Consider the following 27,986-nt stretch of genomic DNA (forward strand, 5'->3'; position numbering starts at 1 on the left):
AATGTGGAGAAAATCTTTCAATTCCTTGTTTTGCCATTTAAAACACACACAGAGACACAGCGAAACATCTGTATTTATTGTCTAGACAAAAGAGGCAGCTTAGTTGTTTGTGGCCTAAATAAAAGTTGATACCATGTTTAATAAATGTGACAGTATATGTATGTGTGCAGTGGTCCTTCAGTCTTTCAGTTGTAACATCAGGGCTAAAATGTGATGCCTTCTATGTGCCTCTAAATGGTTAAATAGTTATTCCCTGTGTGTTTGTATTACAGAGGTGCATTAATTATACTTTAAATCTGAATCACATAATAAAAACTTAATTTTGAGTCTATTCCTGTTGTCTTTATAACATCTGTACAAATCACACAGAATCAGTTAGTTGTTGCAAAGTTGTCAAGGACTGAGGAGTGGAGTGTGGAGTCCCAATGGATGTCATAGATTTTAATGGTTTGAATAATAAAAGAATTTATTGTCACAAAAAAAGCTGTATTGATCACTCGGAGATGATCCGTATCGATGTGGGGAGGAACGGGCGGGCAGGTGAGGTGAGTCAGCAGGTTTTCAGGTGGTGGACTGGAGCTGGGCAGACATGAGCAGATGATCCTGAGACACAAGGAGAGCAGACTTCAGAACTCAGAAGACAGGCAAGGCAAGGCAAAGTTGAGCATGAACAAGCACAAGGCGAGCTATGTGGCTGAGACGCGTTAACAGGCTCATGAGCACGGCAATCTGATGACGACAGGTGAGGAGATCTGGGTGTTTATCCTGCTGTTTATCATGAGGTGACAGACTGGCACAAGGAACAGGTGTAGGTGAACCATGATTGCATGACGTGACACATTACATGATCCCTTGTTAGATCCCAGGATTAACAATCAAGCTACGTATACACTTAGGGAAAATGCATATGTTTTCATGTGGTTTGGCCTCTTGTTTACACGCAAACAGAGTTTTTTGGTTTTTTGTTTTTTTTTCACAGAAAATGTCAAATTTTTAAAAACTCAGGCCAAAGCAGAGATTTCTGAAAACGCCGGTTATGTGTTGGTAAATTAGGGTTAAACGGCATTTTAGGGGCCAAAATATGATGTGTTTTATGAGCAGTGCGAAACCTGAGGTCCACAGTGATGTCATGATTGACAGGCTTCATATGAAACTGGAAAGAGTTTTGAAGTATAGCTTCTGTTTTCCTTTGACGTTAATGCATTTCCATTTTGGGTGAATCACAGTGATTGTTGGCCAGGCTCACCTGCAAACTCCATGTGCTTCCATTCGAGGTGAACTCACAGTGATTGGTGATTCCATTCACCTGTTTACTGACCTGGAACTCTTTGGGATTGTATCCCTGCACAAGTGAACCAACTTTACACATGAAACTGCAAACAGACTGCAGAGCAGCTTCTTCCCTCAGGCTGTGAAACTCCTCAATTCATCCTCTGCACTCCACTATAAAATGTTTTTTTAAGACTAATTCTTTTGTCACAATTCATATTCAGAACTTATGATTTGTGAGTAACATTAATACAATGATCACGACTTTCTGTGTGCTGGTGCTGCATTGTATGCAGCTTTCATTTATTTCTTTTTTTGCCACTGCCCCTCAGGCGTCCTGAGTTCACCTCTGCAGGACACCGTAATATGTTAGAGGTTTGGTGCTTGAGTACAGTATGCAGCCTTGGAGCGAGTGCAGACTAAGTGCATTGCTAATGGATACATCAGAAGGTCTGATGCTGACAGACTTGGGGCCCTGAGCTTGTTTTCTTGAACATTCATCTGTGAACACATCAACAACACCACTGAACAGAATACATACATGAGTGCAAAATCAACTACAGCGTCAGATTGACACAGGTTTGTCTTTATTTAGTGAAAGATTGATTGACAGTGTTTGGACAGATTCAGTCTGGGTTTTGTGAACAGAAGCAGAGATTAATGTGTCTGTGCAATGTGGAGCAGGCCTTCAGACTGACTACTTTGAGAAAAATCTAAAATCAGGGCATCTTACAACCTGCTGATGAGGCTGACCCTCTTTATTCTGGCAGTTTAGCTTCAGGTTGGGTTTGTGCTAATCTGTCCCCAGAAGCCAGGGTTTGAACTGTGTTTAACAAAGATGGCAGTAAATGAACTGTAGCATCTCAAAGATCCATCCTTGGACAACAACTGCGAACTGATCCTGATTTTAAAAACCTTTTTGTCTTTTTATAGAGTAGGATTTGAAAAAACAAAGGCCAGCCTCCACAGTGAAAATATGTCGCATAAAATGAGAGCAGATGTATCAGTTTTCCCATGAGTATCATTAATGGCAATCACATGTTTTTATTGAAGAGAAAAACAAACATTTATGATTGCATGACCTGTGTTACTTGAATGAGCCATTCAGTAGTTCACTTACATGCTCTCTTGAGCTTTTAGGAGCATATGCAGTAAAGTGAGTGAGTGAGTGTGAGGACAAGCTTTATTTCCCAACATGTTTCAGCTACTGTAATATGTGTCTTATACACAGTTTGGCCATTGTTGTTCCACTGGCATCCATGTTAGCACCACATTCCTGTTTCATGGCTGTTACCAGCGCTTCTTAAGACAATGACAGCTGTGATTAGTACCAACAACAGGATTTCTACTTAGTAAAATACAAGTGCTCTTTGGACATATTTTACAGCAGAGTACATTAGAGTAGAATATGATTGTTGTCATAAATTAGACCAAATCGACACATTCAGCAAGCATGTGGCGTGGCTTTTCCTGCAGATCAAGCATTGTGTAGAAGTCCCTCTTTTGTCACATGATTCATTGAATCCTGCACCACAAGACAGATACCGTCTGAGGGGACTTTGACAATGGCTTCCACTGTGTGCCCACTTATTGCAACAGTAACATTTTTCAACATCTCCTGATATAAAAATAAAATAAATAGCAACAATGTTTGTATAACATATTGCATTATATCTGGGTGAAACATTAAAAACTTTAAAGCTAAAGCATTCCCTTTCATCTCATCCCACATTTATATATCAGCTCATATCCATTGTATGCCTTGTTGTACAGTCAGTAGCCTACAGCAGACAACAGACACACCTTGGTCACTTTGGCCTGAAACAGTGCTTTTATGTCTCTGCATCTACTGACTTTGTTGCAAGTATTAATATTTTTCTGCAGCAGTATTTGGAAACTGTCTTGCAACTGTTGCACTTGGTATATAGTAACAGACTGCAGTTATCAGAGGAGTCCTCCAGATGGCGATGATAAACAGCTCATGGGAGCATTTCGGGAGCGTGCGTTCACTTTTCTGTTGCATGTGCATGTTTTATCTCTATGATACGTGTAACCTCGGGAATCACAAAGTTGAAATACCCTTAAGAGTCTGGGTATTGTTACAATGGTTAATCAGACATAATCTAACTACAACATAGTGCCTGACGCTCTCTGACGCTACATAACACAGCAGAGAAAGCTACCTCCTCTCTCTCTGCCATGTAGACGAGCTAAAGCAGCTACTGGAGTGAGATACATTGACTGGATTGGTTTGAATCAGGAGGGAAAGAGACAAGGGAAAGAACAGAGGGGAGGACAGAGGGGGGCCTGGAGAAGTGGGGAGATACTGTAACAGTGAGGCAGAAGAGATATTTTCTATTTATTGTTCATCTCCTGTCTCAGCCGGCAGCCCACGGCCGTGATCAGCGCCGCTCCTTTCCCACTGCCGTCCTCAGAAAGCAGGAAGTTGACTTTGCACTGAGGAGCCAGTTCTTTTACTGTCTGGTGCATGATCTTGGAGAAGCTAAACAGAGACAAGAGATTTGACATACTGTTAAAGAGCGAATGGATTTGACCTTACAACCACAGTGAGTAAGGTCAGCGGGTTACACGAACAATATTGGCAGTCATGTTGATAGGACAGAATTATGCAATTTGTCGATGACGTGCTAAAACTAGCATGATAAAACATGGAGGTGGAGTGAGACCTTTCATTTCACCTCAATATATCTCTCTTCCATTGAGTCACTGTCAACACATCTTGCCCTTAGTTCCAGCGAAGCATGACTCAACCTGACCTGCCGGCAGTGGTGCATGACACTCTGCTCTATAGGCAATGAACCCATTTGACTCAATGACAATAAAACAATCAAGTCACTGTTAGTGTAATGATTATTTGACACTTCGTGGATCATACGTTTCTGAACATTCACTCATTGTTTTTGATGTATCGGACCAATGCTGTGATCAGGAGCTCAGAACAGAACCTGCTGCATTTAGCCTTCGCCATCTTGCAAATGTAAACATGCAAACAAGAGTTTGTGTGAGTTTGGGTGTAAATTCATATCCATATTGTCATCACTTGGGAATATACAACACTATATCACTGCTCAGAGATCACACAGACAGCTTTACTTCCTTCCATACTGCAGTTTCTCTTTAGATGAGCAGGCAGAACGTGACCAGTCCTAAGCTGTGGTGACTTTCTACCAAATGCTTCGTACAATTAAATCTATCATGAGACAGCTGAGAAAGAAAATTATCATGAGCCGTACTGGAACATAAATCAGTCAGCGACATGACAGAATGCCCTGGTATCTCATGTTTGTTTATCAGGCACTGCAGTGGACAGTGAAGAGTTTTGTTACTGATGAGTTCAACTCACTGTGGATGTAGTTTGTAGAGTGTCCCGTCCACCCCTACAGTGATGTTCAGATGGTCCAGTCCTCGGTTCTCTCTGATCTTATCGACCACGGCCGCCATTCCTGCCCCACACAGCTGAGCTGCACGACGTGACACCACTCCACACACCTGTGTGACAATCAAAACCGTTATCATTATTGCAACACTTTAGAGACTGTACTTTCCAGAGTTCGCAGAGCCAGAAAATATTATATCACTGCGCAAATGTTGAAAACAAATATAACTTGACATGTCTGTTTCTGGTGACTTTTGTATCGTCACATAGGCCTGCCTCTTTCACAAGACCAGCAGGATAACAATGTATTGTGGGGCTCAGACTCCTTCATAGTGTCCACACTAACTGTGTTGTATGACAAGAGTTTCTGCTATTGAGCCTGAATGGATTAAATGGGATGGACAAAATAATAGAAACGCTTGTCTGGATAAGGCGATATACAGTTGAATCAACACTCCTCTGAAGCAGTTTCAACAAACACTGAACATTGAAAGTGGGATTTATTGCAGGACTGTTGGTATTAGCCTGCAATAGTTTTTGTTAGATGGACTCACTCCATTCACTCCAAACACAAGGTGCACAAGGGGTCAACACTGCCCTGAATGTATTAGCAAGGGTTGAGCGTGAGGTTTTTTTAGCTACTAAACATAATCATGCTTCAGTGTTTTGACTGGGTACAAATTTGAAAAACAGATTTTAACATAATGCTCTGTTCCACGCACACATATGTATTCCTTATACCTTACCTCTTTGACTATGATACTGTCATCACAGGTGCTGTCCAGCCCCAAGTGTTGCAGGATGGATCTCACCTGCAGCAAAGCCAATCTGTCACTGGAGAAAGACAAAAATAGAAAGGCTGAGCATTTACAAGAGGGGAAATAACTCAACCAAAGACTCAAGTGCAATTTTAAGAAAAGCCTCAGTAGCCCAGCAAAGATATAAGCAAAGATAATGTGTTGCAGATGCTGTTCTATGAGAGGTGTTAACGGAGTGCAAACTACTGGCACTGATGTTGCCTCTTTCACAGCTTAGCAGGATGACAGACACAAGCCCAGAATACTTTTCACCGGCTTGAGTAACACGGTGTGCTTTTTTTTCTTCTTCTTTTTTTTTACCTCTCTATCTGTGACAGGAACTTTGTTTCGAAGATGCCTCTGGTCTTCAGTGTTTCAGAAATCTGTCCTCTGAACAGGAATCCTCTCTTGGTCATATCTATCAGGATGTTCCTTACAATCTCGCCGAGATACATGCCGCTACACATTTTCTCATATCTGTAAAACACGTGCAAGCACAAAACATACACGTGAACGGACACATACATGCATGTACATGTCAGAAGTCATTTAAAATATGAGTCCGGGAAAGAAATGGTTAATATGCTAACAGGTGTTTCTTGTGTTTGTGTGTGTGTGTGAAGGGGATTTTAACCTTTGCTTGCCCGGATTGAGGGAGAAATCGTCCACAGCACGGTCGTACTCCGTCCTCATGTCGTCAAGGCATCCGTTGTCTCCGAAAGCCCCCCACTCCATGTTGACACACATCTGTCCCTCATCTCCGTCTATCATCTCAACGTTCTTCATCTCCTCCATGTAACATGCGTTACTGCCAGTGCCTACGATCAACCAGACACATTGGATGGACAGAGCACAAAAAACTGCATGTGCATCACAACGAGTTAATGAAAAGGAAACTTACCAGCGATGAGTCCAACCTCACAGGTGGATTCTTCGTAGGCACAGGTCATCATGGTTCCCACTGTGTCGTTCACTATGGCCACTACATCCAGGTCAAATTCCTAAAGGGGAAAGACATTATCTGATGCAACACTGCAGTGTAAAGTTTTGGATACGAGCCATGTTTAGAACCCATGGCATTAACCTCTAATAACCCACCTCTCTCCTCTTAATAGCCTCCCTCAGCAGTCCCACCACATCTTCTCCTTCACAGTCTGTCGCCTTGAAACCCTTGGTCCATGTCACCAAGATGCCCTGCGCACACGCACACACACACACAATGGAAAAATGTCACATCTTGAACAGGATGCAAGCCTTTCATCGTCTTCTCAGGGTTCAGAAATTTCTGCTGTTGTGCTCATGAAACAGGACGAGTTGTGCACTCACAGCATCCAGGCTGGTCTGTCGGCAGGGGAACGAGAAGGTGAAGCCCAGAGGAAGACGAGTGTTCTTCATCCCCATGTAGTCCAGGAAGTCACTGATGCACTGTACAATGTGATCAAACAACTAGGAGAAGGAAGATATGACAATAAGTGAAACTGCACTTCCATTTTGAGCGGTGATTAATTTTTTTACATACAACCTCCAATATTAGGTGTTAATTGCTGGTCAGATTAATGTGAATTAAGTCTTACATGACTGCGAACGGAGCCTTGTCATTTACACATTCATGTACACATCTGTTGTTCATGAGTGTCACTTACTTAACCAGGCAAGCTAATTCATATTTGCAATAATGATCTGGAGGAGTAGTTTTTATAACACAGTCACATTGCTGGGTGGCTTTTAATGTAGACCAATAAGAGTGTAAATCAACACCGAATAAGTAAGAAAAATGCTGTTATGCTGCTCAGTGCAGATTAAACTGTTCAAGTATATTGGATTCCTGATTATGGCCCCTATCGGTTATGTCACAGCAGATATTTTGCCCTGCACACCTCATGGAAAACACCTTATAACATCGCGGACTGAGGCGTGTCCACTAGAGAAACACACTTGACTTTTAACTGATGTTGGGCTATAGGTGGCATTTTTCTTCCCCATGTAATAGAGTATTGGGCAGTAATATGATGGAAAATGTGTATCATCCCATACTACAAATACAAATACAAATACATGGCCAGACACTTAAAAGAGGAAACATAAGTGAAATTACAAATAAATAATAATATCTTGTCCTCCATCCTCAGCACAGCATGAAAAAGCCAAAGGTGAGAGACAGGAATAGCTTCAAGTTCAGATCTCTGTTATAAAGACGGTCCACTCAATGCTAACAACTTTTCTGTCTACATCAAACCAATGGACCTTCTTCCCTGCTTCTATCCTATCGTCTGACCTCTGAGCCAACAAGCGTCACACACCTGACCTCCTACCTAAATACCATAATCTTTACAGTACCATCAAGATAACAAGGGGCTAAATTCAAAGAGTCATCCGTCCTTCTGGCTTTTGTCCAAATAAATTGTGTGCATCACTTCAGCTGGTTTAACACAGATAAATGGGTCAAATGGATCTCACCTCCTCTCCGGTACCCTGCATCACTTCTAGAGGAATAGCGTAGATCTTGTTGTGCATCTCCACGGTTCTCCTCTTGCCAGAACGAATCTTGACCAGCAGAACTCTGAAGTTGGTTCCTCCTAAATCCAAAGCCAGGAAGTCACCATTCTCTGAATAAAGATAAAGGCAGACAGTGAGATGGATGTATATATAAAACATAACCATGTCACACACACACACACACACACACACACACACACACACACACACACACACACACACACACACACACACACCTCAAGGATATGCCTTGTACAATGCTGCAAAAGAAAAGCCCAGGATGTCAATGTGAAAATCCAACTTCTTCTCTGCATTTTGGAGATACATGCTCCATATGATTCATATGCTAAATCTGCAGTTGCATATTGTGTGTGCGCTCGTCACCTGTGCCATCAGGAGTGCTTTGTACAAAGGTTGGCAGCATTTTCACAGTAGCAGTGTCATGAGTGCTCTTTGAAAGGCCATTTTGGATCTCTATCCTCATTCGCTTCTTTACCTGGAGATGTTAAGAATATCTTAGTGATGAATGGTCCCCACAATGTGACTGTGTAAACTCTCTCTCTCTCTCTCACACACACACACACACACACACACACACACACACACACACACACACACACACACACACACACACACACACAGTCGCTTCAGCTCAGTCTGAAAACAGTATCTCTCCATCCTCACCTCCAGCAGCTGTTCAGTTGTCAGGCGGAATTCGGATAGTGTTTGGGCGATTTGTCGTGAATGTTCAGCGAGTCGGTAGGCCACAGCTGTCACCATGGCTGCTCCTTTTCCACTACCACTCTCCGATAGGAGGAACCGAACATCAGTGTCTGGGACCAAACGGCGGACTGTCTTGTGAAGACGACGGGCATATCTGAAATAGAACGTAAGTTTCATTTCATGTCTTCTTTAAACAGTATAGTGTTACGGATGGATGACATGCACAACATAAGCCACCTCCAAACACCTGACAGCAGTTCTCAATGATTTTTGTGGAAGCTTGAGGAGCAATGAGACGCCTGACATCAAAAGTTGATAAAGCAAATGGAAAGGCTGAAAAGTCAACAAAAATACATACATTCATATTTAATCATCACTCACTGTGGGTGCATCTTGTACAGAGATCCATCAATGCCTACAGTGGTTCGCAGACGTGCCACTCCTTTGTTCTCCTTTAGCCTCAGTAGGATGCCTGCCAGCACGGCAGCTATCAGGTTGGCAGAGCGGAAAGACACAATGGTGCAAACCTGAGGGACAAGGGGAGGAGAGAAACCTAATGAACTGCAGAATGAGATAAACAAAGCAGTGTTTTCATTTTCCTGAACTTTTTTTGTAAACTCTCAGATCTCATATGTAAACTTATGTGATTGTGTTTGCAACATTTTTGTTTTCATTTTGTTCTTCCCACATGCTTTAGTTTGCTTGAAAGTACTATGTTCGACTAAGTATTGTATCCTTAATTTAAGTGGCTTTTCCAAACAGGTGCTCTTTCTGCAACAATACGCACATGCTGCACAGCGATGCAGTCGTCAGTTGAGGGCTCCACACCAAGTCTGGTTAAAATCTCTCTGGCCTTGGACAGCCCCTCCTTACTCCTTAACATGAAAGACAGAGAAATTATGATGGACGAGACATACATATGATTTCAAGTTTCATGGTTCACTTTCTACATTATTAAGTAAATGCACGGGGCTGTAAATGTGTGACTTACTTTTCTATGGCTGAGACGTGTTTGGTCTCAAACTTCCCCTTAGTGAGCAGCTCAGGGGTGATCCTTCCCTCAAACAGCAGGCCCTCTCTGGCCATCTTCACCAGGATGAGACGAACCAGCTCTCCCATGTACATACCACTGACCATCTTCTCAAATCTACAATGCAGTGAAAGAGAAAGTGAGAGGTGGGTAAAGCAAATGCACAAAACTTCTCTCTGAGCTTTGAATAAACATCACTGAACTATTTCCCAACAGAGAGCTGTTCTCTACCAGTTAAAGATGCCACTAATTGAGTTTTTGCCAGTTGGACCCGTTCTACCCCTTTTCAATTCAGAGGAAGCTTTTGACGTGCTGATGCAGATGCTGCTACCCTCGAGGACAGAGAGACAACAAAGAGCACTGACTTTTCTCTGCTGGAGATTCAGAGTTCAGAGCTTGTGTAAACAGCGAACATGCATCATGAATCAGCTATATTGTAGTGGCTCATTGATTATGTCAGGAATGAATGTAGCTGCAGTAGTTTTGGTTTGACATACAGCTGCTTGCCGGGGTTGATAGAGCCTCGGTCTATCTCTCTGTCAAACTCTGTCCTGATGTCCTCCAGCCTGCCATCGTCTCCGAAGGCTCCCCACTCAGTGTTCACACACATCCTGCCCTCGTCTCCCTCCACCAAGTCAATGTTACGCAGCTCCTCCATGTAGCATGCATTGGTGCCAGTACCTAAAGGCAGAGAAACATGTATCCTTCCAGGTTAATCTCATTTCTATTCCACTTACTGGATTTATCCATTAAACTGACTACAAATATGTCCTTGCCCTTGATAAACAGATCCAGATTCCATCAGTTTTTTTATTTTACTTGCAACAGGGCCAAATACACTCTTGATTTTTGATTTTAATTGATCCATCGACTATTCAAATGTACATCGTTGCAGTACCGATGATAATGCCAACTTCACAGCGCTGGTCATCGAATCCACAGGTCATCATCGTTCCCACAGTATCATTCACCACTGCCATGATGTCAGCATCATAATCCTGAAACAAGGGAAAGCACACATGTGAATGAGGTTTTTTTTGACAGCAATGGTTTACTGTCACCTGTGCCATTCTGCATCCCAGTTTGAATTATACATTAGGCTAAAGAAGTATAATAACTTCAGACAACAAAGCAGAAGTGCAGACTCAAATGAGACTAAAGATAAGACTCACTCCACGTTTCTTAATAGCTTTGTTGAGCAGCTTGACAACGTCCATTCCTTCCACTCCACCGGCCTTGAAACGTTTTGTCCATGTTAGCAGAAAGCCCTGCAGACAAACACAGAGAGACAGGGGTGAGAACAGGAAAGAGGTAGATACGATGCTAAATGGCGAGGTCTCCATCACAACTCATGTGAATGTGACATTTGAACATCTCATTGAAATGTAATAAACGGAAAGTGTTACGTGTCACAAAGAAGTCGACTATATGCCAAACTGTAGAAGCAAGAAAGATAATTCCCAGCCTTGATCGAGAAACCTGATCAGTCGATCGATCAGTTTTTGCTTTTGTCTTACCTCATCTAGTTTGGTCTGCTGGCAGGGGAAGGAGAAGGTAAACCCAACGGGGAGTTTCTTGTCTTTGATGTTCTGTTTTTCCATGAAGTCACCGAGACACTCTGCCACATGGTCGAACAGCTGGATCAGAGGTGGAAGGAGGAACAAGATGTTTCAGGTTGAGCTGAAGAGAGCTGTGTGTGTGTGTGTGTGTGTGTGTGTGTGTGTGTGTGTGTGTGTGTGTGTGTGTGTGTGTGTGTGTGTGTGTGTGTGTGTGTGTGTCTGCTTGCATTTCAGCGTAAACCTACTCTTGTTCCACTGCCATGAATGATGTCCTCTGGCGTGTCATAGATTTGGCTCTCCATCTGAACGGTCTGTTTCTTCTCGTGGCTCACTCTGACACGGAGAATCCTGAAGTTACTGCCTCCCAAATCCAAAGCTATGAAGTCGCCCTTCTCTGTCGAGGCAGAGAAATTGGGAAGACAGGAAGAGGAAAGAAAGAAGGGGAGAAATGTCCATGTACAGTTAGATGCATAGCCACACCTCTGTGCTTTAACATTTTAATTTCTAGCAGATGGACTTTCTTAATTAAATGTTTCTAGGTTTCAACATTAGATTTCTTCATTAGAAACATGTTGTTGACATTATTGAAGAACACACGTCTAAGTACCACAGCTCTGGCCTGGGACATTACTTGGCAGGAAAACATGTATTAGCTTAGCAAAGAAATACAGCTCTTACTATTACTCTACAGTGAATTAATGTCACAGACTGTGTGGTCGACAAGCAACGTGGGGAAGAAGGAATGTATGGAAAGCTGTTTCAGATCGCTTTTATCAGAAGTTATGTGTTGTCGTTGGGCTTAAGCTGTCATCAATCAACTCCAGTTGCTGTCCGTGTGTGTATTATGTATTACATACATGCATCATGTGGTTTTTCCATGTGTGTATGCTGGTGTGTACACTTTGCTTTAATCTTTTATGCACCATGAACTTCCCGTATAGTTATGAGTTAATGATTGCCCAACCCCACCAGAGGCATTAGAGAAGCCATATCACCTGAGCAAGAGCTTATCAGCATTGTAAATAAATTCAACTGTCAGCAGAGAAAAAAGCAGCAAAGAGAAGCACCAACACCATTGTGACTGTCTATTCTAACTGAAACAAGCTGTAAGGTAATCACTGTGTCTTTGTTATTGTATTTTGTCGCATGAATATGATATTCATGAATGGATGCTAGTGTGTTTAAATGAAATGAAACCTCTATTGTATACATAAACCACGACTCTAACCCTTAAGAATACACACATCAGATAATATGTCCCTGTGTGTAGACAGTGTGCTGTGACACAGTGATTAAAAGAATTACTGATTCTCACTGTTAAGTCCCATGAAATTCTGACGTAAATTTATGGCCACTTAGCAGTGAGCAGTAACTGTGGTTTATTCATTATGTCTGGATTTGAAACATCATTGGTTTATTGTAACTAAGTAAGTTTATTTATACAGAACCTTTCAAGAGCAGATGTCACAAACTGATCAAACACAGGTCTAAACAAATGGGTTTTGAGCTGCTTTTATAGGGGGTCAACAGATCTTAATCCAGTGGGAGGCAGTTCCAAAGTTTACGAGCAATTGCAGTAGCCAAGACGGGAAGAAATAAACACATGCATAATCATCTCCATCTCAGCTAAGGACACAATGGGCCTGAGTTGAGCATTGTTTCTGCTTTTCAGACAGTTTACATGCTGGTCAAGACTAAAAGCCTGGCCCACAGAAACACCACCAGAGAGCAGGCTTAACAGAGGAGGATAGAGAGCCAAGACTTTCCATAACTTTCGACCGCTGGGGCAGAAATAAGAACTTCTGTTTTGTCAGTGCTAAGCTGCAGAAAAAATAGAGTTTTCTTTGCTTATCATAGCTCATTAGTAAAAGGACTCAGAGAGCGTTCTGGCCTTTGATAAGAAGTGATAAACCAGAAAGGATGTGCCTACACATTGCACACACAGTCTGTTTCCTTCGTGTTACTTGTTTCCTTACACTTATCCCTCAGTGATGGAGTACAATCAAATCAAAGTGTTGTGAAAGTACTAACAAGATGTCCCACAGGTCAGAAAGCTCTTGGTGTCTCTGCAGCAGTTATAGTTTATAGTAGATAGCCTGGCAACTTCGTCACAAATAGTCAACATCCACATGCTTTTGTAAAATTGTTGGCAGCGATGATTGTACATTAGAAATGTAGAAATTCCACATTATATTCATTCTGACTAAAGGCTCTTATAATGTTAGAAACATGTTCACTCTGACCAAGCAGTGTTATGTTTCACATTATTATGTTTTTGTGCTGCAACCTTTTGTGCAGATGAGAATGCAAGGTCAGGTCAGAGGTGTAGACTGACTGACAATTTATCTGAAAGGAATCTAACTGAAGTAGACACAACCAGTTAAAAAAAAAAACCCTATTTGGTCATGTTAGGTTGGCAGTACATAAAATGTTTCCTGTTTCCTGTTTCCTGTAAATTCTCTGTTGGTCCGTGTAATTTGTATTTCCCATGGCTGTTCAGGTGTATCTGTGTACATCATGGATATTACCTGTCTTTACCAGCCTTTAATTGGGTATTTTATTGGGAACATAGGCCAATTCCTGCATCTCTAACCAGACAGTTTAATAATCCCATAATTCAGACTAAAGAGAGAGCGAGTGAGAGAGCGAGAGAGAGAAGGAGGGAGAGAGAGAGAGAGAGAGAGAGAGAGAGAGAGAGAGAGAGAGAGAGAGAGAGAGAGAGAGAGAGAGCCTTCAGCTGGCTAAGGTAATAAAATTTATCTCTCTATTTAAATGGAGGGACAGGGACACTCACCTCCCAAAGTACAGTAAGTACAAGATATGAACAAATTCTGACTCGCATTCACGTGAGTTACAAGGGCAGAACAGCTGCAGTGAAGCAGGATTTGACAGCATGCGACTGACAATGACACAATGGCAGGGCAAGAGAGGGGATGACAGCATTTAACCGCATATATCATTATAGCATGTTCAGGTTGCATTAATGTAAGCGAGGGAAGGCTCTGGTGAAAGGCACAGTTTGGTGCCTCCTGCCACAGGTGTTTGCCTGTCCTCAGCCAAACAGAAGAACTGGTTTTGATCCTGATTTCATCATAGACGGTGCCTGTAAGCATGGTGACAGTAAGTAGTAGAGGAACTAACCTGAGCCATCAGGGATTGAGCGCACAAATGTTGGCAGCATCTTTAGAGCAGCTGTGGGGTTTGTGTCCCGACCCAGTCCTTTGGCCAGCTCCCTCCGAAACTGCTGCATGATGTCCAGTAATGTCTCATCAGAGAAACGCATGGAGTACAAGTACTTATCGATCTGAAATAAAAGCATGTGTTGACTGTTAGTCCTCTTAATCTTAACCATTGATCATGCATTCAGAACAACACCACACACGCCACCGTCCCCTGTCACTGGCTAATTCACTTTCAGTTTATAATGATAGTAATTGAGATTTACAGTATTTGCTAAAGACATCATCTTTATTTTCTGTAAGCATGATGATGCAGCAAATATGAAAACTCCCAAGCTAATAATGTTTGGAGATAATCCACTTCCTGAACTGAAATAAGGCTAGATTGTTCCTTGCCCACCTCTCCTCCTTGAACTGCCACCTTATCGTGGTGGAGGAGTTTGAGTACCCGAATGATCCTAGAGGCTATGTTGTCCGGGGCTTAATGCCCCTGGTAGGGTCTCCCAAGGCAAACAGGTTCTAGGTGACGGGTCAGACTAAGAGCAGTTCAAGTAGCCCCTTATGAAAGAAATTAAAGCAAGGAAGCGTACGTCGCCCGGATTGGCGTCACCGGGGCCCCGCCCTGGAGCCAGGCCTGGGGTTGGGGCTCGCAGGCGAGCGCCTGGTGGCCGGGTCTTTGCCCACGGGACCCGGCCGGGCACAGCCCGAAGGAGCGACGTGGGCCCGCCTTCCCGTAGGCCCACCACCCGCAGGAAGGATCAGAAGGGGCCGGTGCTATGTGGAATGGGTAGCAGTCGTGGGCGGGGGCCCCGACGACCCAAATCCTGGACAACGACTCTGGCTATGGGGACATGGAATGTCACCTCACTGTGGGGGAAAGAGCCTGAGCTAGTGCGGGAGGTTGAGCGGTACCGGCTAGAGATAGTCGGGCTCACCTCCACGCACAGTCTGGGCTCGGGAACCCAACTCCTTGAGAGAGGCTGGACTCTCTTCTACTCTGGAGTTGCCCGCGGTGAGAGGCGGCGAGCTGGTGTGGGCTTGCTTATAGCCCCCCAGCTCAGCCGCCATGTGTTGGAGTTCTCCCCGCTGAGCGAGAGGGTCGCTTCCCTGCGCCTTCGGGTTGGGGATAGGTCTCTCACTATTGTTTCGGCCTACGGGCCGAACAGTAGCGTAGAGTACCCGGCCTTCTTGGAGTCCCTGGGAGGGGTACTGGAAAGTGCTCCAACCGGGGACTCCATTGTTCTGCTGGGAGACTTCAATGCTCACGTGGGCAGCGACAGTGACACCTGGAGGGGAGTGATTGGGAGGAACGGCCTCCCCGATCTGAACCCGAGTGGTGTTCTGTTATTGGATTTCTGTGCTAGTCACAGTTTGTCCATAACGAACACCATGTTCGAGCATAAGGGTGTCCATCAGTGCACGTGGCACCAGGACACCCTAGGCCGGAGGTCAATGATCGACTTTGTAGTCGTATCATCTGACCTTCGGCGGTATGTCTTGGACACTCGGGTAAAGAGAGGGGCTGAGCTGTCAACTGATCACCACCTGGTGGTGAGTTGGATTCGCTGGCAGGGGAAGAAGCGGGACAGACTTGGCAGACCCAAACGTACCGTGAGGGTCTGTTGGGAACGTCTGGCGGAACCCGCTGTCAGGGAAGTTTTCAACTCCCACCTCCGGGAGAGCTTCAACCAGATCCCGAGGGAGGTTGGAGACATTGAGTCCGAATGGACCATGTTCTCCACTTCCATTGTTGATGCAGCCGTCCATAGCTGTGGCCGTAAAGTCGGCGGTGCCTGTCGTGGCGGCAACCCCCGAACCCGGTGGTGGACACCGGAAGTAAGGGATGCCGTCAAGCTGAAGAAGGAGTCCTATCGGGCCTGGTTGGCTCATAGGACTCCTGAGGCAGCTGATGGGTACCGGCAGACCAAGCGTGCGGCAGCTCGGGCGGTTGTAGAAGCAAAAACTCGGGTCTGGGAGGAGTTCGGGGAGGCCATGGAGGAGGACTACCGGTTGGCCTCGAGGAAATTCTGGCAAACCGTTCGGCGCCTCAGGAGGGGGAAGCAGCTTTCTGTCAACACTGTTTACAGTGGAGGTGGGGAGCTGTTGACCTCGACTGGGGATATTGTCGGGCGGTGGAAGGAATACTTCGAGGATCTCCTCAATCCCTCTGTCATGTCTTCCGTAGAGGAAGCAGAGACTGGGGACTTGGAGGTCGATTCATTCATCACCGGGGCTGAAGTCACTGAGGCAGTTCGCAAGCTCCTCGGTGGCAAAGCGCCGGGGGTGGATGAGATCCGCCCTGAGTACCTCAAGTCTCTGGATGTTGTAGGACTGTCTTGGTTGACACGCCTCTGCAGCATCGCGTGGCAGACGGGGACAGTGCCTCTGGACTGGCAGACTGGGGTGGTGGTCCCTCTTTTTAAAAAGGGGGACCGGAGGGTGTGTTCCAACTATCGGGGGATCACACTCCTCAGCCTCCCTGGTAAAGTCTATTCCAGGGTACTAGAGAGGAGAATCCGGCCGATAGTCGAACCCCGGATTCAAGAGGAACAATGCGGTTTTCGTCCTGGCCGTGGAACACTGGACCAGCTCTATACCCTCCACAGGGTGCTTGAGGGTTCATGGGAGTTTGCCCAAACAGTCCACATGTGCTTCGTGGACTTGGAGAAGGCATTCGACCGTGTCCCTCGCGTCATTCTGTGGGAGGTGCTCCAGGAGTATGGGGTTGGAGGCCCTCTGTTGAGGGCTGTACAGTCCCTGTACAACCGGAGCAGGAGCTTGGTCCGCATTGCCGGCAGTAAGTCGGACCTATTCCCAGTGCATGTTGGACTCCGGCAGGGCTGCCCTATGTCACCGGTTCTGTTCATCATTTTTATGGACAGGATTTCTAGGCGCAGCCAGGGGCCGGAGGGGGTTCGGTTCGGGGGCCGGCAGATTTCGTCTCTGCTTTTCGCGGATGATGTTGTCTTGTTGGCTTCCTCGAGCCAGGACCTTCAGCATGCGCTGGGGCGGTTCGCAGCCGAGTGTGAAGCAGCTGGGATGAGAGTTAGCACCTCCAAGTCCGAGGCCATGGTTCTCGACCGGAAAAAGGTGGCTTGCTCCCTTCAGGTTGGAGGAGAGTTCCTGCCTCAAGTGGAGGAGTTTAAGTATCTTGGGATCCTGTTCACGAGTGAGGGAAGGATGGAACGTGAGATTGACAGGCGGATCGGTGCAGCGGCTGCAGTAATGCGGTCGCTGTATCGGTCTGTCGTGGTAAAGAAGGAGCTGAGCCGAAAGGCGAAGCTCTCGATTTACCGGTCAATCTACGTTCCTACCCTCACCTATGGTCATGAACTTTGGGTCATGACCGAAAGAACGAGGTCCCGGATACAAGCGGCTGAAATGAGTTTCCTCCGCAGGGTGGCGGAGCGCTCCCTTAGAGATAGGGTGAGGAGCTCTGTCACCCGGGAGGAGCTCAGAGTAGAGTCGCTGCTCCTCCGCATCGAGAGGAGTCAGCTGAGGTGGCTCGGGCATCTCTATCGGATGCCCCCTGGACGCCTCCCTAGGGAGGTGTTCCAGGCATGTCCCACCGGGAGGAGGCCCCGGGGAAGACCCAGGACACGCTGGGGTGACTACGTCACTCGGCTGGCCTGGGAACGCCTCGGGATCCCCCCGGAAGAGTTAGAGGAAGTGTCCGGGGAGAGGGAAGTCTGGGCGTCCCTGCTCAGACTGCTCCCCCCGCAACCCGGCCCCGGATAAGCGGAAGATAATGGATGGATGGATGGATGTTCCTTGCCCTGCTTAGCCAAGAAATTAATGAGAGCCACAAACTATCTTTATTATTATCTTTTATTGCAAAATAATCAATGACTCACACCGTACTGTATTTTACAGTCAGTATCTAATAAAAAGCATGGTATCAACAGAACACTCACTCAGTGTTGTCATGTAAGGGATAATGCCCGACGAGCTGTCCATTATCAGATGGACGGACGGTTCACGCCTCCGCGTCGTCCATTCATTTCTGATAATGGACACCTCGAAGGGCATTATCCCGCTTATACCATGGTCACTTACGAAAGAAATAAATATTAAATCAATTATTAACAAGTTAATGATGTTTTTACCGTTAAAATCCTAAGTTTTTCACAAGAAGCGGCTGAGCGGACTATTTAATATCTGTCGCTGTGACGTGTTGCCAAGGTAACCGGCTCTGGCCACAGAACCTGGAGCTCGGTCGGCCGCAGTTGTTATATTAGGCCTAATCAGTGGAGGGAAGTGAGATGATTGCTTAACGTTATGTTACTTGATGCAAAGTATCATTTCAGAGGGCAAGTGCACCTCTTACCGCTTGTGTGTGTCCAGAAGATGATGCGAAATTTTGTTTCAAAGAATCGAAGTCCACAGATAGTTTCCTAAATTGTTTTTATTGAAAGAAATATTATCCACCATTCACTCTATCAAGCAAGTAAGTAGGTAAGGTGAGCAAGACAGAAAGACAGGCGACGAACTATTTAAAATTAAATGCAACATTGTCGTTGATCGTGAAATTTGATAGAGATACTGGCATGCCCATCATAGTGGCATTTGAAGGACGGGGATTTAACGTTTGTGGACCCTGACCACTGCTGGTTGGGACGTTGCGGGACGACAGAATGTTGCTCCATTCTCGTCTCTCCTGGACTGACGGAGCCCAATAAGCCTGCAGGCTGCTTTCACAGCGATGCCCCATTAACGTTAACGTATGTTCTGAGTTTCTGTTGCCACGGTTACCAACTAGCGTTTGAGCCAGCGCAATAATTTAGAGCAATCAGGCTATTTGACCGGAACTTTTTTATAGGTGACCTATAACACTTCGAGTATCAGAATCGAGTATTCACCCAGACCATGGTATAACAAGGCAATATTGCACAGAAGCGTGTTCCCTGCACCTTTATTATGGGTATGACAGTGAAGCAGCTGTGATGAGAGTCTCATCACTTACTGACTGAATTTACTCATTGTTTAGTCACCATACTGGTAACAGTAGTACTATATGCACAGATAAAGCACAGCTAGGTGTGCCTTAAAGCCGTTATCAGTAGGTCTGGACAGACCGTACTCCTTGGCCGGTCAGGTTCCCTGTTGAAACTGCCTGCTGTGTAAACTGCTGCAGATGCAGCTCACAAAAGCCTGAGCTGTGCGGCCTTTTAGGAACAGGATGTTAAACAATCCTGGCGAAATCCATTGTTGCATCACACCATATGATGACGCCAAGACCTACTTTATTCATGAGTGTGACACAGCAAGCACAGACAGTAACTCTGGTTAAGTGTCATGTTCATTATCAGTGATGGGATGTAACCAATTTACTCTAGTACTGTACTTCAGTACAAATTTGATGTACTTGCACTTTACTTGCATCTTTTCTTTTCATGACACTTTTTACTTCTACTTCACTCAATTTCAGAGGGAAATGGATGGATACTTCATTATCCATATTTGCAGATTTAGTTAATATTTAAATTACTTAAACTGAGATTTCTCCAGACAATATATAGAAATACATATAGAACAAGTCAATTAATTGATTGACCAATTTACAGAAAATGTATTGACATTCATATTTTTCATTCAAAAACATTTCATGTCTCCAGCTTCACAAATACATGAGTAATAATAATCTAATGCTATAATCTATAATAGTATAAAAGTAACAGGGGGTCTTTTTCTGTAAGTAAATGCAAGACTTTTTTAGTACTTATTATTTTTCAGTGTAGTATTACTACTTTTACTTAAGTAAAGGATCTGAACACTTCATCCACCAGTGTTTATTATGACTTGCTGTGTAAAATAACAGTGAAGTGCAACAGGATTTGTCAGAAGGACCCATAACAGAATTATCACCAGTCTGTTTCATAACAATCACTACCAGAAAGTCAGATATGCGTGAAGTACTCACAGGATAAGGCCAGTTCACACAACATGCTCACATGAATCAATATTCACACACAAACAATGCTTGTATATACTGAGACGTCAGTTTGATAATTTACTATTAGTAGTCATTGTAATAGACATCAGATTGGAATGTTCTAACTTCCTGTTTCACGAGTCACACACTGACTGTATTTCCTGTACAGCTCTGGTGTTTAGCAACTGGTTCATGACAGCACCAGTTTGGGTGTGAGTGTACTAACAGGAATACATTTGCATCTGCTGACCACAGACATTGATTTTATAATAGAGGTAAATATGTGTGCTGACATTAAAAAGACAAATTCCGTTTTCAAACAAAGATTACAATCAGCATTTTTGGACTTCAAAAATGTACGTCGATTTGGCTTCTGGATCTCTACAAACGTTCCTGATGTTCAACCATGCTGAATAAACAAGCTGTGAGTCAACGTGGATGGAGAGTCACATATGAGAAGAGCACTGTTCAACTCTTAACTACTTTGCAGGTGTTACATTCCCCATATTCTGTCTAAATGTGGAATCTGCCTTTGGGATGAAAGCTCATTAGCACATGCTCCAGAAGCCAGAGTAAATGTAAGCAATACATTCATACTGTTAACCTGCTGGAGCACAACACAAACAGGCCCACAGACCACCTGGAGTCGTAGTTTACACTGAGGTCTAGTCTGTGGTTTGAACAGACGTTTTAACTGCAGTGACACGTCAGTGCCCGACAACGCCCAACCCTAATGAAGCTCTGGCTTGCCCTCAGCATCTGTTATTTGAATTACACCATAAACACACATGAGCAAACCACGTATCTTTACACACAAATGCTGCACCTTCTACCCGTCACATGGAGACAAGTATGTTTACTCACATGCAAAATAACCGCCATTTTATATAATACACAGATCTGCGTGTTAAACAAGCAGCATCACTGAACACTGTTCTTCAAACTGTTATAGATTGTTGGTATATATGACAAAAGATAAAACCATTTAGAGCAGAATATCTGAGTATCTCAACTTGGTGCTTTGGGACATCTTTGTCCTGATGCGCCCTGTGTTAAGGCACCAAACAGGTTATAAATGTACAAGCAAAGCATTTGTATGTCTTTTTGCATGTGGTCTGTTTGATCCAGGTCAGCTGTTTAACCTTAGGAAATGAAAGCAGAGTTGATCGAGAGCTACTGTGCAACAAATATCAGCAGTTTCCACCAATAACATCTGTGAAATATAAAAATATATAAAATATTGTATTTTATGGCTGAATGAGTAGAAATCCAGAGAGGATGAGACAGCCCTGGCTTTTCTCCAAACTTTGCATGGTCTTGTATTGACTCATTCTACTTATTTTTAATTTGCACCATGTTAAAGTGTGATTTATTGATATTTGTGATCCTCACAGTGGAACAAATGAATCCCTGTAATGTGAAATGGCTGCGAGTACTGGTGATTCCATTGAGAATCAATACTGCCTGCAGCTGTGTGTTGTTAGCCGTTCACTGGTCCTTGTGGTTGAGTCCGTACAGCTCTCTGCGTCTGCTACGCTCTACACAACAGAAACGCCTGAAGCCGTAAGCCCGCTTAAGACTGAAGGTAACCACACCCTGAATTAATGCTAATTCGGGAAAATAACACAATTTCTCATCCTCCTCAGGTAAAATTTGCCTGTCAGTAGTAAACCATATATCATGATTATGTAAATAATCACTGAGAGGGTAAATTGATTTTACACATCAAGGTCCATTTACAAGTGTGGCACAATGGCATATGTAAAAAAAATGATAAAGCATTTTGTGGCTAGTCTGATGTTCCAGATGCAGAATCATTGGGTAAAACATCCTCGGAAATGGACTGGCACTTTCAAAATTGGCAGGTGATTGGATAACCAATTGTCTATCGCCGTCTATCGCGGGCTAAATTCACCCAATCAGATCAACAAACCGTATGATGAAGTAGGACTCTTGCTGAAGCCAGTGGGAAGAAGAGCAAAAATATCTTTTCCACGAAGAAAAGCCTTCAGTGCCCTTTATTACTCTTCTTTTGAGTGGAAATACTCTCCTCTTCCAATATAACTGATGACAGAGCAGTATCTACGCTAACTTGAATGAACAGTCCCTTCACTCGCTGTCGTCATGGCTAAACCGCGCCTGGCTGCAGCTGCCAGGAATTCCTGGTGGGATGCTGTAAGATCTGAAACGACTGTGGCTCTGCCTCAAACTCATAACTTGAAACCTGACAAGTCCTGGGGTTATCTCATGAATCCAGCTGTCTCTCGAGGTATTTTTGTGGCTGAACAGGGACCTAAATGGCCTCAAGTGATGTCACTTATATTAGCTTCAGTTGGGACCCGAGGCTGCAAGTAAGAGAATGGAAAAAATGTGGGGGTGTGGCATCAGAAAGAAGTGAGTTTACCAGACCTCTGAAGCCTGCTCCCCACCTTTGCTTGAGGCTAGCAGCTCAAGGCTACACTAGCCATACTCACATAGCACACCTGGATCTGAAAGCGACCTGTCAGCAGTGGAGCCATAGTGTGTGGACAAAAAGCAAAAAACAGATGCTTTGGTTTGGATTCTGGTGCATCGATTTAGATCATTTTCTTAACTGCTCATCTTCAGTCAGACCAATTTAGAAAGAAAGAAAGCCCTTGTTTTGTCACACACAACATAGAACATGCTACACAGACGCCACACATTGGTGGAATTCTTCTCCGCTGTTAACCCATCCTGGTGCTCCTTCCTCTGCGGCAGACTAGGAGCGGTGGGCTGCCAGCTGACCGGCGCCCGGGGACCCAATTTCTTTTTCGTTACCACTGGTCAGGTGGTGATCTTCATGCATGTTTTTTAGAGGGGGGTTTATGGAGGATCCCCCAGGTGAACACGGGGAGAACATGCAAACAGGCCCCTTTCCTCGAGACAAGGGGCAGCAGGTACCGAAGGCATGGTGGAAGACACGCCCTCAGTGCCCACAGCGCCCCAGGTGGGAATCGAACCCAGGACCTTCTAGCTGTGAGGCGACAGTGTTGCCACTATGTGAACGCCACCGTGTACACCATGTAGTGCAAAATTAAATTAGTAAATCCACTAAATTAGTGGAGTCAACAAACATACTAGCCCTAAAATGCAGCTTGTTGAGTCCTTGTACCATACTGACCACAAAACACATAAATCTTTAACCTTCTTACGTTTTCTCTTGGCGAATAAAGAAATTAAGCATATATGCGTTTAGTGCAGGTCACGTGCATTATTCAGTGGTCAGCTGATGTAAACATATCCATTCAGGTTTGACGCTTCAACACGATGATCTATTTAAGCTGCTTATCTATTCGGCCCATGCCAACAGCTACACACTGCTGCTGCCTGCCAGCGCTGCCGCTCCTTGCAACAAATGATCCTCCTATCACCCCCTTGTATCACCAACTGTATGGCCAAATTCAATACAACTGTGTAGCCATACATAATGTTTTCACTTGCATGAGAGCATGAGCGCTCTGGACTGTGTTCTCAGAAAAGTCACCAGCTTATATAGCTTATTTGTTATTCAAATGACCCGGTTAAAATAAGAATGAGTTCCTAATCAGCTAATTGAATTGTCTACTTAAATAACAATGTGCACCGGCCTGACCAGCCTGGTCCTGGGTTACAAAAGAGGAGGATTAAAAGCAGGTATTGTCCACATTCCTCCACATCAAACCAAGAGAAATCCACTGAACACAGACTGAAGTCAATTCCTGAGGCAGGGAATAAATTAGCATCACTATACTATGACTCAGCACTCAGCAGCTCGAAACCATGCCTAAGCACTTTGTTGTAGCAGAGCATCATGTGATGTCATGAAGCTAGACTATCTCTGCTGTGGGCTGCAGAGAAAATTCTGTGTACAATGACTGTAATTCTTCACCACACTTCATATGAATTGAACTTTCTCAGTTTTTTTTCCTGACCAAAGCAGGAGTTTCCAGTTTTTCCACTGGTGTTGAGCAGAGAGACATTCCTTGGTGTGGTGATGCGGGGCCTCTGTGGTCTGCACACATGAGCCTGGAAAGGCCATGTTTTCCCCTCAACACTCCTCTGACACATAACTTTCTTTAGTACTGCCTGAGGCTTGGTTTAAGTTACAGGAAGAGATCACACACACTCTCTCTCTCTGCCCCCCCCCCCTTCTCCTTCTCCCTCTCCTTTTTGTTTGCATTCCTCCTCTCAACAATGCCGTGTTCTCCTCGTCACCACGAGGTGATTTTGAGGAAGCACTGAAACCTGACTCCACTGTGTATGTACACGTGCACAACGTTGAGCGCACACAGCTTTGCCATGTGGAAAAATACTGTCCTCTAAACTGTCCTCTCCTGCACCTTCCCTTCCTGCACTGACACACACACACACACACACACACACACACACACACACACACACACACACACACACACACACACACACACACACACACACACACACACACACACACACACACACACACACACACACACACACACACACACACAGGCTGAAACACTGCTTTGGATGCCCGCTATCAGCACACTGTGTCAGAGAGTACAGTCAAGGACACTGCAGTGGATTGAGCGGAGACACACTCAGCTGATTGAGGCTCCTTGACAAGTGAAGAGACTCACAGTTTGCCTGGAAACACATAAATGATGAGATTATTTGTATGTTTTTTACTTCTTGTTGCGTAAACCCTGAGCTGTACATTGCACAATATCCCTATTGGAGAAGCATTTGCTGAGGCCCAGACAAACCCTGCTCTTTGGAAAACAATAGCTACACACCTGGCATAGTGTGTGGTGTGTGTGGGTGTGTGTAAGCCTTCTCCTCCTGTCACCTATGGTCACATGGTTCAAAGCTGGCCTATTTTAGGGAGGCAGGGAGAGGAAGAGAGCAGGAGTAAGGAGAGAGGGAGGTGTGTTGTCTTACATCCGATCCTGGCTGCTGATAAATGTCTTTTACCTTTACAAACTCTGATTTGACTGGCACACCTGGGAATGACAGCTTTGTGTATCATGAACACTGAGATAGATTGTTTAGTTTCACTGTACTGAGAAAGCGGCTATGACAAAACAAGAAAATGGAGGAAGGAAACATGAGAGCTGTAAACTTTTTTGATTTGTACAGGAAACGTGTGCGAGCGTTTTAATGCAGAATCTGCAGTGTGTGATGATGATGATGTGTGACATCATCAGGGAGCGACCTTAAAGGGACGCTGCACCCTATGAGAATCATAAAACAGATGTTGAAATAAGGCAATAAACATGAAAATATTCAACTTCCTGTGACTCAGTTTTACCTTAAGGAACAGTACAGTAGTTTACAGGATGGTGCTTATTGGCCAGCAACATTATTTTAAGGCACAAAATCAAGAAGTTCTGGGAAGTGGTGGGGTTTTGAGTGAATGGAAAAGCTCAGATCTGTCAACACACACACACACACACACACACACACACACACACACACACACACACACACACACACACACACACACACACACACACACACACACACACACACACACACACACACACACACACCAATCTACAAGAAGCTAAGACTGGTTCAGTGAGTTTTATACCAGAAGTCTTACAGTGGGGCCTTAGAGCTGAGAAGTTATGAAAGACACACATTGATAAAATTCAACTTATGTCTCTCCTCATGTATTTCACCATGAACGGTTCTTATTCAATCATGCTTTAAAGCTTACTCAAAGATGCTACGCAAGTTCTCACTTGAACTTGTAGCCTTTTCCTCCTTCTGGTTGCTTAAACACACATTAATGCTACAGGAGATAAGCTTTTAACAGACATAAAGCATGTCAACACTGGGGAGGGACAGATATGGTGTCAGATGTATCACATACATTGCTACTTTTTTTCCTGTTTCTACTGTGTTGATTTACTGAGAGAAATGAAAGTGTGAGTATCATTTTAACGAGAACTTAAAAGAAACTCAGTGACCCCTAAAAGGTCTTTGCTTTCATGTCAAGGTCTGTCCTCTCATGGCTCGGCTCATCTGTCCTTTTATCATTGCCTCTATCTTCCTCCCTCCTCCTCCTCCTCACACACCCGTGTGACATGTCTTCTTACACATTTACAACACAAACACACCCCTGTGCAGTGTGTCATGTCCTGCTGAGCCACGTTGATTTAAAGTTGACATAAAAACAAATAGTGTTCTTGAAATGAATGTGACTTTCTTACACTTCTCTCCCAACATGATCTGTTGTATTCACTCCCTTAAGAGGTGTAACAAAAATCTCCTGACATACTGAAAAACTGCAGTCTTACAGCAAAGTTATGAAGATGACAGTATAAGTAAACTCAATGACCTCTATGAACACATGCTCTCCTCCTCTCTCAGCCATGCAGTGCATTTCTTTACATCAGTCTCTCTCACTCATACAAACATAAAGGCAAAAATGGTGGCAGAAGACAGACAAAGCACTCACCTTTTTAACCTGGTCATCCTTGAGTTCAGTGAAGTAATAAGCTAGTAGCTGGGCTGCAATCATCCTGGTCCTCCTTCCCTCTCACACACACATGCAGACTCACTCAAACACACACAGACGCACACACACTCTAGCTCTCTGTCACACACACACACACACGTTCACCTACAGTTGGATGGAGAAAAATCCAAAATAAAAAGGTAAAAAAAAGGAAATAAAACTCTGCTCTGGCTCTACTTCGCACATGTAATCTGTCTCACACTGCAAGAGATATAAAAATATCCTGAATCCAATCTGGTGTGGTTTAAAATAGACAAAGCAGCTTCATGTGCGGCTAAGACTTTACAGCTCTTCCCTCTCTGAACATGTGAGTGAGGCCAGGAAGCATGAGTGAGACAGCAAGTTTAGCTGCAGGAGGCAGAGAGGGGGAGAGAGAGGCAGGGAGGGCCAGAACATGGGCCCTGCCCACTCTGCTCTCTGAGCTCATTGGTTAGAGTGTGTGAGTGCCACATCTTCTCCTCTGCTATTGGCTGTTCGGCTGATGCCTTGGAGGCAAGCTCACTGATGGAGGAGCTAGAAGGAGGAAGAGAGGGCTTGTCTAATTACACAGGAGGAGATGCAGGGGGGGTGAGAGGGGAGGGACCAAGAGAGAAACAGGGAAGTGCGGTGAGGAGGCAATTTGGGTTTTACTGTTTCCAGGAAGTTGTAAAGTTTCATACCATTCGGCATGCGTTGAGTAAAAGTGACTCACACAGTTGTAATTGTCAAAGCACTCTATGGCTTTTCATTCAGTAGTGGTTTGGTTTAGAGGAGGAGGAAGAGGAGGGACAGCTACAGGCAGTATCCTCTTTGAACAGGACAGTAAGGAGGTCAGAGAACATCAGTTTCACTGTTGTACAAACTCCTTCTCCAGGTCAGGTGACAGTGGAGTTATATGGGGCATATGCAGCATAGGTGTTTTTCTTCAAACTGGACCTGAATGTCTGGGAGGGTTTTCCGTCTTTGTCAACCTCTCTGGCTTCACTGTCTGTATGAAGATAGGGTTGTGGTTCCTCACAGGTTTGTACATACTCAGACTGATGTGTAATCAAAAGTTAAAGTTGAACCATGTTGTGCAGTTTAAATCTAATAGCCAGAGTCGTGAAATGTATGCCATTTG

The 27,986-nt window shown here is 44.5% G+C and overlaps 1 protein-coding gene across 1 annotated transcript; it reads right to left on the bottom strand.

Annotated features, from left to right (window-relative positions):
• Nucleotides 1-1,637: 1,637 nt before the first annotated feature.
• hk1 (hexokinase 1) lies at nt 1,638-27,200 on the bottom strand. Its single transcript, XM_070969480.1, has 21 exons — nt 26,828-27,200; nt 14,413-14,575; nt 11,517-11,665; nt 11,230-11,349; nt 10,885-10,980; nt 10,611-10,710; nt 10,210-10,393; nt 9,674-9,829; nt 9,470-9,557; nt 9,064-9,209; nt 8,644-8,836; nt 8,344-8,455; nt 7,921-8,069; nt 6,790-6,909; nt 6,562-6,657; nt 6,365-6,464; nt 6,098-6,281; nt 5,785-5,940; nt 5,413-5,500; nt 4,634-4,779; nt 1,638-3,772 (listed from the first exon to the last, which is right to left on the bottom strand). Exons 1-21 carry the CDS (start codon nt 26,888-26,890, stop codon nt 3,625-3,627), a joined length of 2,757 nt encoding a protein of 918 aa, XP_070825581.1. The 5' UTR covers nt 26,891-27,200; the 3' UTR covers nt 1,638-3,624.
• Nucleotides 27,201-27,986: the final 786 nt, after the last annotated feature.

This window comes from Chaetodon trifascialis, chromosome 1 (genome assembly GCF_039877785.1).
Source record: "Chaetodon trifascialis isolate fChaTrf1 chromosome 1, fChaTrf1.hap1, whole genome shotgun sequence".
NCBI classification, from domain to species: domain Eukaryota; kingdom Metazoa; phylum Chordata; class Actinopteri; order Chaetodontiformes; family Chaetodontidae; genus Chaetodon; species Chaetodon trifascialis.

Coding starts and splice junctions, on each gene's coding strand:
- hk1 (XM_070969480.1), bottom strand. CDS start 26,890: ATGATTGCAGCCCAGCTACTAGCTTATTACTTCACTGAACTCAAGGAT. Junction 5,941..6,097: donor CTCAATCCGGGCAAGCAAAG/GTTAAAATCCCC, acceptor CGTGTTTTACAG/ATATGAGAAAATGTGTAGCG. Junction 5,501..5,784: donor TTCCTGTCACAGATAGAGAG/GTAAAAAAAAAG, acceptor GTCTTTCTCCAG/TGACAGATTGGCTTTGCTGC.